This window comes from Trichomonas vaginalis, chromosome II, assembly GCF_026262505.1.
Source record: "Trichomonas vaginalis G3 chromosome II, whole genome shotgun sequence".
Classification (NCBI taxonomy): Eukaryota; Parabasalia; order Trichomonadida; family Trichomonadidae; genus Trichomonas; species Trichomonas vaginalis.
This window is the reverse complement of record NC_067204.1, coordinates 9,053,223-9,066,660: the sequence shown is the minus strand read 5'-3', so window position 1 is coordinate 9,066,660 and position 13,438 is coordinate 9,053,223. Positions and strand designations below refer to the sequence as shown.

Sequence of the window (13,438 nt, the reverse complement as noted above, 5' to 3'; positions counted from 1 at the left end):
AAATAAACAATTACGAGTTAAACTTTTTATTCTTTCTTTTCTGAGTTGTTTAGAGCTGGTTTCTCTTGTAGGAACCTTTCGTACTCTTCCATGGTCATGTAATTGCGAATTTTGTACGCAATTCCAGGTTCGTTGTTTTTGAACCTGATGTATGTAACGCTTCCATCCTCCTCAGGGAAGTAAGCTGCTAACATCTGACCAAGTTTTCTCGGTGACTCGGAGCTCATAAAAATGTCACTTTTTAAACGTTAAGTTTTTAGTCTTATTTTACCCTTTGTTTACCCTTTGTTTGTCAAGGTAGTATTGGAGTGCAATTTCTCCAAATTCTCTGTGTCGGAGTTCTTCAGCATTTTCCAAGGTGTACCTGGAGAACTCAAAGAAGTTGTCAAGAAGATACTGCCATGCTGCTCTTCTGAGTTCGTCGGTATTTTGGAAGTGTTGCACCTTCGAGTCTTCGGACATGAAAAAATGACACTTTTTCTATTAAACCGTTTTGGCATTTCTCATGAGTGAGTATAGTTCTGCCGAACCATTGGAAGAGAAGAAGTACCCTTGCTGGCAAAAGACAAAAATAGTTGCCTTAGTTGTCATTGCAATTGTACTCGTAATTGAATTCATTGTACTTCTCTTCACGTACATAAAACTCAGCAATGGTATTTGCTTTAAGAAGCTACCATCTTACTAAGACTAAACACTTAGATTTTTCAAGCTTGACTTTTTACAATTTGAATTTTGTTGCTGAATTCAGTAAAAATAATTTAGGTGAAGGTAGATCTAACCTTTTCACCCTTTTCTACCCTCATGAATTTTCATGAATTTTCCCGAAATAAAAAATAAAGTTATTTTTATTTTTTTTATTTTTTTATCCGGAATATAAAGACAGATATGTCAACAACGAGAACACAACAACAGTTATAGTCCATGAAGCTATAAATGAAGAATACGAGTACATACAGTTTAACAAACAATTGCGTCTAATTCGTTCGGTCAAAGACGATATGTACCAAATGCAAAGTATTTTGACTGCATGTTTTGCTCCAGATACCAAACACGCAGACGATTGGTTCAAAAACCGAAGCACACAAGAACTTTTGAGTGAAATTTCTCTAGACCGAGAATTCTCGGCCTTGCATAAAACACATGAAAATCGTAAAAATTTGCCAATAAATTTAAGAGGATATTATGTACATAGACTTCTTGTAAATGCTGTTGCAATGTGGGCTTCGCCTCGTTATGCTTGGTATATTTACAGACTTCTTGACGAAATTCATAGACAAGAACGTGAAGAGCTAGAGAACAAGCTTGAAGCAAAAGACAAAAGCATTCAGAAAAGAATACCACGTTCGGTACCAAAAGGAAAGGAAAAGAACTATAAGTATATGATTTATACTGAAGAGATGGAAAATGAAGAAGACAGAGATATGGTTATGTTGCATTTAGTCAGAAGAAACAACAAAAGCTTTTACGACCTTGCTAAGATTTACAAATCTGACAGAAATTGGTTCTATCGCGAAAACTTACCGATTTCAATGACCCCAAATGAAGATGTGAAACAAATAGTTCAAGATACGTTACCTCAAACACACTATGATATGAAAGGTTGTACAATACTTACCTTCAAAGAAGATTTGCCATTGTTAAAGGAAAAAATAACAGAGTATTTTGACAACTTCAAACAAGCAGAGTAAATGAACTCTTTATTTTTCAAGCTTGACTTTTTACAATTTGAACTTTGTTTGCGTAGATATGAATTCTGAAAGAAGTATGAGGGTCTTGTATGACTTTGTACTTCTCCCATAGTTCATGTCTGTCAAACTTACCTGCCATGGACTCTTTCATAAGTTCCATGAAATCGTCTTCGGACAATCCGGGGAAAAGTATAATGTCAGTAAGTATTCTTTTAACATCCTTACTTAAACTCTTTGCTGTCTGTACACAATGACTGAGATGTTAAAGTGTCTGAGCTTCTTAAGAATTCGACACATATCTTGTTCTCTATTCTTTAACAAAGGATGAGAAGCAAATCATCTAAGATAAGAAGACATCTATGAGGGTAAGTCTTCCAATCGTAAGATTGCAATTTCTTCGAAATGTATTCTATCTCTTTCTGTTTGTTTCTGAAGTGTTTCTTCTCTAATATTCTCTGCATTTCCTCATTTGGGTCTTTAAACTTAGAATTTATATACTCATTTATAGCATTATACTTCAAAACTCTTCTTTGGTACTTCTTTATCCAATCTAACAACTCAGTATCCTTTATACATACTAACTTAGACTTCTTTATAATATCTTTGAACGAATTGACGGTTTGGTCAAATTGACCAGAAGTACTACAAATGACAACTAACTCATAGAATGGGTTCTTCTCATCTAGTTCTTGTTGTTGTGCAGCCATTTTAAGATAAGTGAAAGTCTTACCCGACCCAGGTGGTGCAATTAGACCTGTTATACCATTCTGAGCAAATAAGAACTTGTCATGTATAGGTTTTATCTGAGCATTTTCTAACTTCCTCTTGTTCTTGTTTAAAACATTCTCAAATTTCTTGTCAATGTCAGCAAACTTTTTTTCTAACATATTTTTAGAAAAATTAAAATTTTTATCTTTTAGAAAATGTCTAGCGATTTCGCTATCTATATTCGAGACAAGCTTTTCGACAGCAAAACATCTGTCGACCATAAAATCTTACATAGTGTAAACAAGAAAGGTGAATTTGTTCTAAAGTTCTGTTTCTGGGAATATGACAAGAACCATAAAACATTACAAAGAGCAGTCTTAAAATTTGTCAATGACAGACTTGTTGACAGAGATGACGCCTTGGAAAGATGAAGTCCAACAAAAGTTCTTAGAATGCAAAGAAGACACATGCGCTGTTCTTGAAGATGAAATAGAAAACAGAATAGATGAGCTATTAAAGGACAAAGAACTTTTACATAAATATGGTTGAGAAATTTGACATAACTCCACCAGAGAAGAAGAAGAGAGAAAAGAAAAGAAAGAAAAGAAAGAGAAAGAAGAGTAGAAGAGAAGAAAGAACCTGAACCAGTTCCAGAGAAAAAGAAATTTGACATGTAAAAATAAAATTTTATTTTTAGAACATTTCTGGGTCAATGTCAATGTTCTCTTCCTCTTTAGGAGCAAACACTGGCTTAGACTCTAAAATCTTTTTACCCAATTTACCTTGAACTTCAACTATCTTAGACTCATAATATTCATAGTCGTCTGCTTTCTTTGGTTCATAAGGTATAACAAGTTTGTATGCTTTGCCTTCTTTAAGGTTTGAGAACCTTCTGTCAAAACTTTCTTTGACTGCTAACAAACCTTCTATGTCTAAGTCTTCAAATTTCGCACCATTTTTAGTCACAATAGCAAACTTAACTGGTTCGATGTTCCAAACTTTGCTGAATGAAGACTTTTCAAAATGGTAGAAGTAAACATTCAAATATGTGAATGGGTCTAGTTCTTCTTTAAGTCCTGACATGTACTTGTTTACTGAGATGAATTTTGCCATCTTTTCTATCGGATAAAAAAATATTTTTTTTAAAATTTACTCATAAAAAATTTTTCTTTGTATATACACCATTCTGAACATCTAAAAGACTTTTGACATTTGCCAAGAATGTTCGTTTAGACGCTGTCATATAACCATATTCTTGACAATATTGTTTATACGAATCGTACAATGACCTTTCATCTAAACACTCAAAGTCAGTTTCATCTATGAACAGTTCATATACACTCTTGTTTGCTTCTAACAATGTTTGTCTCTCTTCGGTATGTGGAATTTGTCTTGGATTGAACTTGAAATATCTAATGTCATAAAATATGAGAACAAGTGGTTGTAAAAGTCAGATGTCAAAGTTTCTGCTAAGTCGTCAAAATATTCTGTATCTTGCATATGAGAATCTGACGTTCTGACAACTACATATCTTCTGTCAGAACTTTCTAACTTCATCGGAACACATTGTTTGAAACCATAATGAAGTTTGCAACATTTTCACAAACTCTTTGGTCTTTATACTTTCTTTCAACAACTCCAACTTTGTCTGTTATAAGACTCTTCAAAGCATCTGAGTTCAAAACTTTTGTTGTATCTATACTTTGAAGTTCATTGCAAACTATAAGTTTCATATTCTCTATTGAGGAGTTAAACTTGCCACAGATGTTTTCTAAGTTTGTCATATTCGGGTTCGAATAGCCCTCTAACAGTTTGCATAAAATATCTGTAAAGAAAGTATTCTTACCAGTTCCTTGTTTTCCAATTATAATGAGAGCAGTTTCATTTTTAGCACTTGGATGTTGTAAGATGTTTGCAAACCAACATAAGATATACTCATAGACTCTTTCGTTTCCATTGCATATAATTTCTTTGACATGGTCTAACCAAGCTTCTATAATATTTTCTTTCCATTCTACTTGTTCGTATTTATATCCAGTGAAGATAGAATAGAAGTTTGGAGAAGGTGTATAGAACTTTATACCTCGAACTGAAAAATCTTCTAACTTTGACAATAAGATATCCCAAGCATCTAACATCTTCATGCCAACTTGTACGACTTTTATTTTCTTAAGTTTCTGTCTACATTCTTGTTCTGAAACTATTGTTGCTCTTGGTTTGTTAAAGACAACATCCCATTCTTTCATGACATAACATTCTGGGGCAGAGTCGACATAAATGACTAAACGTTTCAAATTCTCGACTGCTTTGTTATAGTCTCGAAATGGACACATATTTCTGAATGCTTGGAAGTCATAAAAATCTGAAACATCTATTCTGTACATTTTTATAAAAATAAAAAAAATATTTTTTTTTATTCTTGACTTTGTTGTTGCATTTGTTGCATTTGTTGTTCTTGAGCTATTTGTTGTTGAAGTTGTTCTTGTAATACAATACTTTCACCAGTTGCATCTTCCAATTCGAAACTTTCTGCCGTCATTGACAAATACATAGGACATAAAAGTTTTACAGGAACAAAGTTTGCGTCAACTAATGTCAACGTTATACTTGCCAAAGTGTTTGAGTTCACTAAGGTTGAAAATTCTGCATTCGAATGAACAATAGGCAAACCAGCAGAGAAAGTATTGTTTATACGCATAAGTATCTTTTGGTCATAATAGTTTCTGTCGACATTCGAATAACACTTTGAACCTAAGTTTGAAACAATATATAAGATTGGTGTGCTTAATGTCAATGGAATAGACATTCCTTGTATGACACCTTTTCCTGTTATAGGAAACTGTTGGTAGTAAAAACCAGAAATAAGTTTTGTATTATAGCTCATATCGTTTATAGTAAACTCAGTCGGACATCCAAACATAATGAAACCTGCTCTAGTTGCAGCACATGTTACACCCGTACTTAAAGTATTAAATAAGTCAACAAAACCTGTTGGTGGTATATCTGAGTAAGTATCTTCAAAGGAGTATTTTTTACCATTCACAACAATAAAGTCTTCTGGTGTCAAAAGAGCAAAACAGGCTTTAGTCGTCATTGTGTTTAAGGTTAGTTTACAATATCGTCCTTGAGGACTTTGTAAGTTTGTTGTTATAGAATTATATGACTCAGGGTTTTTAGTCGTAATAGTATAAACCATTATATCTTCTGCCATTTACTTAGCAAATAAATTTTAATGAAATGTTGTGGTCGTCAAATATTTTTATAACGTCTGGGAAACTATACTTTAAGTTCAACGTTTCACCTCCTTTCATAACGTATATCTTGTCAATGACATTATATGAAACACCACAGCAACTAATGTCGGGTTCTATTTCTTTGATGTTTATATCGTCTGCCTCTGTCAAAAGTTTCAATAGTTCTTTCAAAACTTCATGAGGTGCAATGACATATGAGTTCACTTTTACAGGGTTGTGTTCGACCAAGTTTAACATTATACTTAAAGCTTGACAAATCTTCTCCTGAGTTTGAAGTTTGTCTTTCAGTTGTTGGTAGTCGTTTCGAATATCTGCAACAGAACTTAAGTCTCTGCTAACTTCAGGATATGTTGGTTGTTCTTTTACAGGAACAATTGTTATACCATCTTCGTCTTCGTATGGTTTCCCCACTTCAACATCTCTGTCTTTGACATTGACAACAACACTTTGACTGTTTGTTTGAGTTGGTGAATTTAACTTCACATCTGCCACCGCCATTAAACCTTTTGAAACACTTACGCTTCTATTTTTCGGAAATGACATTTTACTTAGAATAAAAAGATGGACGTATTGAGTATCTCTTCGAATTGAAGCAGAACAAAGTTTACACACAAACAATACAAATACATTGACAGAATAGTTCTTTACACAAACAATGGAAAATGTTATAGAATAGCAGTCTTTGCTGAACCAAAATATTTTCATAAAGCAAAGAAAGTTGGTATAACTGAAATGGTGAAAGTTCTTGACGTTGACAAAAATATAACAACAAAACTTACAGATATTTCTAAAGGTAAGTTTATCTTACAATATTATGTCAAAACTGGCGTACTGTCAATATTTGACGGAGAGAAGTCAGTTCAAGAACAACTTACTGACCTGCTGCCAAAATCTGCTCGATGGAAGCTGTCGTTATGCCAATCTGAGGAGCCCCAGCAGGTTTCATCGAACGAATCTTCAAAAGAGCATCTTCCGTGAAAAGTGCTATTGGTTTTGTAAACTTCTTTGCTCTCAGTTCATCTGGACCGTCTCTGTCACCAGTATATTGTATTTGTACAGTACCAACAGTTGAAATACCACCCATAAAGTCTTCTGAGTCAGCAAATGGAATGCCAAGCCAAAAGTTTGAACGGTCTCCATTTGTATATTGAGTTTTTTGACCTCCTGTATGAGTCCATACTTTCACATATGGCATAATAGAACTTTGCATTTCAGGGTTAATGGTTGTTGTGAAGTTGTTGTTAAAGTTCATAGCATCTAATGTCAAGTTGTATGACCTCATATCCTCAACTGTAGAATATTCTTCTCTTGGATAATATTTGCCATCTATGTTTATATGATATTTAATACCGGGGTTGTAGAAACAAGAATAGTCATTTATAGTTCGTCTGAACAGTACAAACATAGTATCTGCATGTTTCATTGCAGTTGTTAAAGCAATATCTGTTCTTGCACCTGGGTCAGCACTTTGGTTTCCAACTTCACCTGCAAAGTCTTTGACAGATATTTGGTGTATAGGGAACATAAGTGGAACTGCAATATATTTGGCAGCTAAAGCATTTGAAATATCTGGGTCCAACATATAGACTGCAAGTCTGCTTTCTATTCTCTTGCATTCAAATTTTTCGCATGTGAACTTAACTGGGTCCCAAGCAGTTCCAGCAGCATTGAAATAATAGTTTACTTCATTGTTGAAGTTTGAGAAACCAAAGTCTAAGTCAACTTTGTCTTTGCAAAAGTCACAGAACTTGGCTCCACCAGTTCCAGCTACAGTAATGTGAATGGGTCTTGTGTTGGTGCAATGACTAAGTTATTTTTGCTTGGAGTAAGTTCAATAGAAATTTTTCCTGCCCAGTTTGGCAAGTATCTTAAAAACCTGAAGATGAGGAAAGATGACAAAGGAACTCTAAGTTTCAGTTTTACTTTAGTGGCAGCAGTTCCATCTGAACCAGAAAGGTTAACATAAACTCCTGGAACGTTAGGGTCAAGTCTTCTTATTTTCTCAATATTTGCATACTGGTCTGTTTGTTCTCTAGCTTGTGGTTGTACTGAGTTTCTCAAAGCGAACCATTCATAGTTTGCCCATGTTACTGTTTGAACTAAGTCAGAGTTAGAATATATCTTATATCCCATGAAAACTTCTGGAGCATATTGGTATCCGACATAGAAAATTCCATTGCAACCTTTCTTGTCAGACAACTTGGCAGAAGGTTTTATTTCAATGTCTTGTTCCACGTATAAGAATGAGTTGTCAATAGAAATAATATGAAACCTGTCGCAAGCAATATCTACTGTTGTTGAAGAACCTTCTCCAAACTCACCTACGTTTCCATAAGAAACAGCAGTTGTATATTCGTAAGTTCCAGGAACTATTTCTGACCTTCTAATGGCATTGTCGCATTCGTTATACCATTCGGAAACATTTCCGTTCATGGCATCCAAAACTGTTGGCGTTATATTCTGAGCGGCGTACATTTCATATGGGTAAAAATATAGAATAGTTGGATTTATATATCATAATAGAACCCACTCGGACCAAGCTTTACTTTGTTCTACTCTTCTTCTTTGGTGTCGCTTTTTAACTTGCCCTCTGCTTCAAGTTGTTGCATCTTTGCCTCATGTTCACCTAGTATGTTGTAAATTTCCCATGTCCTTTTTGCCTTTGGGCTCTGGTCGCCCATCTCAGGTAACCTATATCCTAGAAAGATTTTGTCATAGTTTGTATTTGAGTCTTCGCGTATTGTTTGCATGACTCTTTCCTGAGTTTCCGGTTCAAGCTCTTCAAACATAGCTTGTCCATATGGAATAAGCTCGTTTCCAAATATATGTTTTTGTAGCCATTCTGGTTTTCTTTCCATGTTACCAATAATATCTTTTGTGAATGGGAAAGCTTTTACCCAATGTTTCAGTCTTGCGTCATTTATTTCTGTAGTTGGTTTTATTTTGTCAAGGAACATGTTTTTCAATACTAACATTTCATTTGGTACTGTCCATTTGAGTTTTCTTAAATATTCATCCCTTCTCGGTTCATTGTCTGCAAAGTAAGTTTTTATGACATTTTGTAAACTTTCGTTTGCAAGGTCATGTACAATAGGTTCTCTTCCTTCTCTCTCCCTAACTTTCTTTCTAAACTCTTCACCAAATATACCATCTCTATGGTTCTGTGTAGTTCTTTGAGATAAATGTTCTAGAACGTCAGGTGTTATATTTCCATCAGCCATGTTCATTTCATACTGGTCCAAAATATCTGCATCTTTCATATCTTTCAATGGCATTAAAGCCGCGCTGAAAATACCAGCTACATCTGGTTCACCATTCACTTCCATTGCGTCTACAACTTCTTGGAATTGTGGTTGTAAGTTTATGAACCACCTATCCGGATTAGCTTTATGACCCCATCTCATTGTAGTTCCATCGTCTGCAGAAACAAAAGTAGGTTTGTTTCCATATTGGCTAGGTTCTGAATGAACTTTAAACAATGTTTCATTTCTATATGTTTTGTTGAAATTTAACCTTTTATTTTCACCGAGTTCATCCAAAGATTGAACGTTATATGCTCGTAAGTAAAAAGGATTGTTGTATTTGTGTACATTTTCTTTCAGTTCTTCCATTCTATGCTGGATATTTTCATCTGATGTTGGAGTCTTTTGTATGTCGGCGAACATTTTTCGATATTCTTCTACTATGTCAGCCGAATTTTTCTTAGACTCTTGGAAAGATTCCATATTCTCCGCATACTCTTGTTGAGGGTCAAGATTTTTCGGCTGTTCAAATCTTCATCTTTCGAATCCACTTCATCTCCAAAGGAGGACTTGTTCGTTTCCTTCAGGCTCTTCTAGCTGTTGTTGCTGAACTATTTCTTCCATGTCTGGTTGTATCTGAACTTCTTCCTGTGGAGTTTCTTGTACCTCATCTGCTGGCATTTCATATATTCCGAGACCGTTTTTAACAAGTTCCCTATCTACGTCATCCGCATTCATAAGCTTTCTTCTTTCGTTCCGTCTCTATTTTTTACGCGTTTCATGAAGAAGTTGAATTATCATTTAGCTCTGACACCAAATATCTCGGAGTAAATTCATCCATGTCATTTGGATGATATGCTATTAAATCATATCCCTTAGCGAGCTTGTATTTTCCAGGTTTGAAATTATATCCATTTGGTGCTGACCATAAAGCTAAATAGGTTCGGGTCAGTATTTCCTTCCTTGAACTTTCTAATAGCTTCTTTATATCTGTCACTAAAGTCAAGAGTATCTGGGTAACCATAACTTTCTTAAGCATTTTTAAGAATTCTTGGTTTCCTTGTTCTCTACTTCTTTTATGTCCTTGCTCTGTTTGTGGTTGTTGCTGTGCAGTGTTTTGAACTGTTGGTTGTGTGCAGTGTTTTGAACTGTTGGTTGTGTGCAGTGTTTTGAACTGTTGGTTGTGGTGCAGTGTTTTGAACTGTTGTTGTTGTGTTGGTTGTTGTGTTGGTTTTGGTGCATGCCTGTGTCTGTGTCCATGTGACGATGTAAATGTTTTAGGTAGTCCTGGTGCAGGTGCTTCTCTTGGAGGGTTTGGTGGTATATAAGTTCCACTAGCTAGTATATAAGTTCCACCAGCTGGTATATAAGTTCCACCAGCTGGCACATATGTTCCATCTGCAGCATAATGTCCTACCTGACTTTTCGTTTTTAAGAAAGCATTTACTAGGTCTGTTTTGGTCTGTTGTAACTCTTTTTCTTGACTTTCCACAACAGTTGCTCTAACGGCGTCATAGGCACTTTGAACTGCCTGTCTCGTTGCTGCATCTGTTATTTTCGTCATATTTTGTGCTACTTCTCTTAACTCGTTGTCGAAACCTTCAGACTTCAGTTTCTTTCCAGATGAGAAGTCGTTCACTAGTTTCACCTTACTATGAAGAGCTTCGAAGGCGTTCTTAAAGTCAGCATTCATTAAAGCTTCATTTGAACTGTCTTCATCCGCTTGTATTTTTGTCCTTATTGACCCTATAAGTTGGGCTGCTTTAGCGTTGGCTTGGGCATCTAACCAGTCATTGTTAGCTTTTATATATTCTGCGCTTTTCATTGCCTTTTGCATGGCTGCGTCGTTATTTTTACTTTCTTGTGCTAAGTTTTCATACTGTACGGTTTGGTTTTGCAACTGTAAAAGTTTTTCTGCCTTTACATTTGCTTCAACTTCTTTTTTATACTCATCGCTATCCATATATGTCTTCAGGGCTTTTTGTTTTATTTCTTCATCTTTCAGTACTTTATATTGAGTAGTATGGTTTTTCAAATTTATAACATCTTGTTCCATTTTTGCTACTTCTGCTGCTTTTTCTGACACTTTTTTCGCATATTCCTCTGTACTTAGTTCTTTCAGTTGTTCTTCTTTCTTCTTTTTCTCTACGTTTAACTCATTGAGTTTCTTTGTGTGTCTGTCATATTCTAGTTTCTTTTCGTTTTCACTTATTTGTTTCTGTATGTCTATGTTTGACTTTTTGACATCTGTTATTTGATTTTTGAGTGAACTCAAATTCATTTGACTTTGAGGGTTATAAGCTGTTCCGTCTGCAGCTCCACCATAGCCTGCCATTTTCGCTAAAAGTGCCGCTCTTAAACCTCCACTCTGTGCACCAATAACTCGGTTTAAAAGCATAGGGTTGCTTGACATTTGTTGCAACATAGTGGGGTCATTCATAATTTGTTGTTGCAACTGTTGTTGTGGTGTCAGTTTTACTATTGGATGTTTCAATGCTCTCTTCCTCTTACGTATATTCTTACGTAGCTTACGTGGCATTTTAAGTGAAGTAAAAAACGGTTTTTGACAGATGTTTATATGACACTTTTTGTTCAGCACAAAAAACTACTCGGTCAACGTGTTGTCAGTTTTGTAAAATAACCGTCCTATCTCATTCTATAAGGGGGAAAGTCTTCTCAAAGTATACTTCCTTGGAACGCCTGTAACTTTTCCTGTAGCGACGATAGACCCTTATTTGTCCGGACAAAGTTATACTATTTTGAGTGCTCTACAAAAAAGTCAACAGCGACGACTCTCAAAAACCGTTGTGTAAAAAGTTTTACCGTTGGACAAAAAAGTATATATAGAAAACAAAAAACGTTTATAGTTCATTCAATATTTGAGATGGAACGGTTTTCCAACGGTAACTATTAAATAAAATAAAAAAATAGAGGGGGTCTCCGTTGACGAAAACGGTTCATCTCAAACTCTTATTTGAAAAAAACAGTTCATTTTTGTCTAATGTACGCGTCTCGAACAGTGAAGCCCAATTCAATAGAATACTATCTCGAAAAACAAGAAGCTGACACTGCTATTCAGTCTTTAATACAGAACCAAGCTCAGGAGAACTCAAAAGACTCCCAATTCAAATCGACATCCAATTCGAAGCAATTAAAACTCGACACGAATGTTTTAAAACCACAGCCCGCACGAACAAATACAGCTCTAAGAATAGACCAAAGAATACCGAACAAAGAGTTGAGGTCAAGATTGAAATTACAATCGGATGAGTATTTTTCCCTTAACAACCAGGGAAATACTCCATATAACCGTATCTACACAAATACCGTTAAAGAAACAATAACGGCATACACAAAACTCTGTCAATTGGTCCCCAACCAGGACCAATTGACGGACATTATATGTTCCTACCTTCCCATATTTGCTGAGTGTGTGGAAGGTAGGACATTGTTACAAGCTTGCTTACGTATGCCACCAAATCTCCGTCAACAATTTGCTCAAATTGTACATGAATTTAAAGCTTTTAACAACGGATACGATGAAGATGAAGTAGCAGATGAATTTGGGGAAGAAAAAACATTTTTCCCCTCATATAATACGCCTGCAACAGTATTTCCTACTAATGAATTTCACAACTATTGTGTCGTTCATTTAATTGTTGTGGATATGCCCACAGGTGAAGACATTCTCAGTGGTGACTTCATCGAAGTCTGTATCAATACAGAATTGGGAGAAGATGAGTTGCACAAATTCTCCTACGTCGAACATATATTCAAACCAGCACACCAACTCTTTATCGAAACTGAAATAACACTCACACAAAATATGTCCATCTCATTTAAATCCAAATCAGGACGTCCATACAGAATTTGGATGAACTACGTCCTCCTCCACTACGCCGACGATGACGAAGAAGAGGAAGAAGAGGAGGAGGAAGAAGAAGAGTCCTCCGAATTCACACCAGAAGACTAACAATTTTCCGAATAAAAACTTCATTTATACTAAACATCTTCGGGGCTAGAAGGGGCGCAGCCCCTGGAAGCCCCACTACCTTTTTTTTTTTTTTTTTTTTTTTTTGATAGATAAGCATTATATTCCCACTCATTATATTCGTAAATTTTGAGGTTTATCCTTCGCTTTTAAGATCATTGAATTTGATTTTTATATAAAATAGTTATATATTAGAAAATAATATGCGTTTATGTGATATTATTTTTCAGAAGATTTTGTGTTCTTCTTCAAAATTTTATTTTTTTTTATTAAAAAGAATCTTTACAAAATATACATTTACTTTAATTAATATTTAAAAACGTGCTCTATCAAAAGTTCCAAAAATTCAATATTTTAGCTTTTCTGAGGTGTCACTTTTGATGAATTTCTGTTTACAACAAAGTGTATCATTTTTCAGACCTTTCTGAACAGCTTCAAGCATACTGATGCATTCGACTTTTTTAAATTGTGTCATTTCTTCGAAATCTCTTGTGACTTTTTTGATAACTTTAACACTTCTCTCTGAATCCAGACCTTTAATTTGCAACTTAATCA

The 13,438-nt window shown here is 35.0% G+C and overlaps 10 protein-coding genes and 2 pseudogenes across 12 annotated transcripts, besides 3 other annotated features; 3 read left to right on the top strand and 9 right to left on the bottom strand.

Moving 5' to 3' along the window:
- Nucleotides 1–12,970: part of a mobile genetic element that runs on past the window's edge.
- TVAGG3_0511850 (uncharacterized protein) lies at nt 27–227 on the bottom strand (the record flags this gene model as incomplete). Its single annotated transcript, XM_051236975.1, has 1 exon — nt 27–227. One exon carries the CDS (start codon nt 225–227, stop codon nt 27–29), a length of 201 nt encoding a protein of 66 aa, XP_051094799.1.
- On the top strand, nt 886–1,688 carry TVAGG3_0511840 (annotated as a pseudogene). Its single transcript has one exon. A coding segment is annotated over exon 1 (803 nt).
- TVAGG3_0511830 lies at nt 2,612–3,073 on the top strand (annotated as a pseudogene). Its single transcript has one exon. A coding segment is annotated over exon 1 (462 nt).
- TVAGG3_0511820 (protein of unknown function, DUF4108 family) lies at nt 3,090–3,509 on the bottom strand (the record flags this gene model as incomplete). Its single annotated transcript, XM_051236974.1, has 1 exon — nt 3,090–3,509. The coding sequence occupies one exon, from the start codon at nt 3,507–3,509 to the stop codon at nt 3,090–3,092; it is 420 nt and encodes a 139-aa protein (XP_051094798.1).
- On the bottom strand, nt 3,950–4,780 carry TVAGG3_0511810 (uncharacterized protein; the record flags this gene model as incomplete). Its single annotated transcript, XM_051236973.1, has 1 exon — nt 3,950–4,780. The coding sequence occupies one exon, from the start codon at nt 4,778–4,780 to the stop codon at nt 3,950–3,952; it is 831 nt and encodes a 276-aa protein (XP_051094797.1).
- TVAGG3_0511800 (uncharacterized protein) lies at nt 4,810–5,607 on the bottom strand (the record flags this gene model as incomplete). Its single annotated transcript, XM_051236972.1, has 1 exon — nt 4,810–5,607. The coding sequence occupies one exon, from the start codon at nt 5,605–5,607 to the stop codon at nt 4,810–4,812; it is 798 nt and encodes a 265-aa protein (XP_051094796.1).
- TVAGG3_0511790 (protein of unknown function, DUF4106 family) lies at nt 5,612–6,148 on the bottom strand (the record flags this gene model as incomplete). The annotated part of the gene is made up of 1 exon (XM_051236971.1): nt 5,612–6,148. The coding sequence occupies one exon, from the start codon at nt 6,146–6,148 to the stop codon at nt 5,612–5,614; it is 537 nt and encodes a 178-aa protein (XP_051094795.1).
- Nucleotides 6,522–7,175, bottom strand: TVAGG3_0511780 (protein of unknown function, DUF4106 family; the record flags this gene model as incomplete). The annotated part of the gene is made up of 1 exon (XM_051236970.1): nt 6,522–7,175. One exon carries the CDS (start codon nt 7,173–7,175, stop codon nt 6,522–6,524), a length of 654 nt encoding a protein of 217 aa, XP_051094794.1.
- On the bottom strand, nt 7,554–8,125 carry TVAGG3_0511770 (uncharacterized protein; the record flags this gene model as incomplete). The annotated part of the gene is made up of 1 exon (XM_051236969.1): nt 7,554–8,125. A coding segment is annotated over one exon (572 nt), but the record flags the coding sequence as incomplete, so codon positions are not given.
- On the bottom strand, nt 8,438–9,315 carry TVAGG3_0511760 (protein of unknown function, DUF4106 family; the record flags this gene model as incomplete). Its single annotated transcript, XM_051236968.1, has 1 exon — nt 8,438–9,315. A coding segment is annotated over one exon (878 nt), but the record flags the coding sequence as incomplete, so codon positions are not given.
- TVAGG3_0511750 (protein of unknown function, DUF4106 family) lies at nt 11,101–11,431 on the bottom strand (the record flags this gene model as incomplete). Its single annotated transcript, XM_051236967.1, has 1 exon — nt 11,101–11,431. A coding segment is annotated over one exon (331 nt), but the record flags the coding sequence as incomplete, so codon positions are not given.
- On the top strand, nt 12,362–12,865 carry TVAGG3_0511740 (uncharacterized protein; the record flags this gene model as incomplete). Its single annotated transcript, XM_001297771.2, has 1 exon — nt 12,362–12,865. The coding sequence occupies one exon, from the start codon at nt 12,362–12,364 to the stop codon at nt 12,863–12,865; it is 504 nt and encodes a 167-aa protein (XP_001297772.2).
- A 275-nt stretch (nt 12,971–13,245) lies between the features above and the next one.
- Nucleotides 13,246–13,283: a mobile genetic element.
- Nucleotides 13,284–13,438: part of a mobile genetic element that runs on past the window's edge.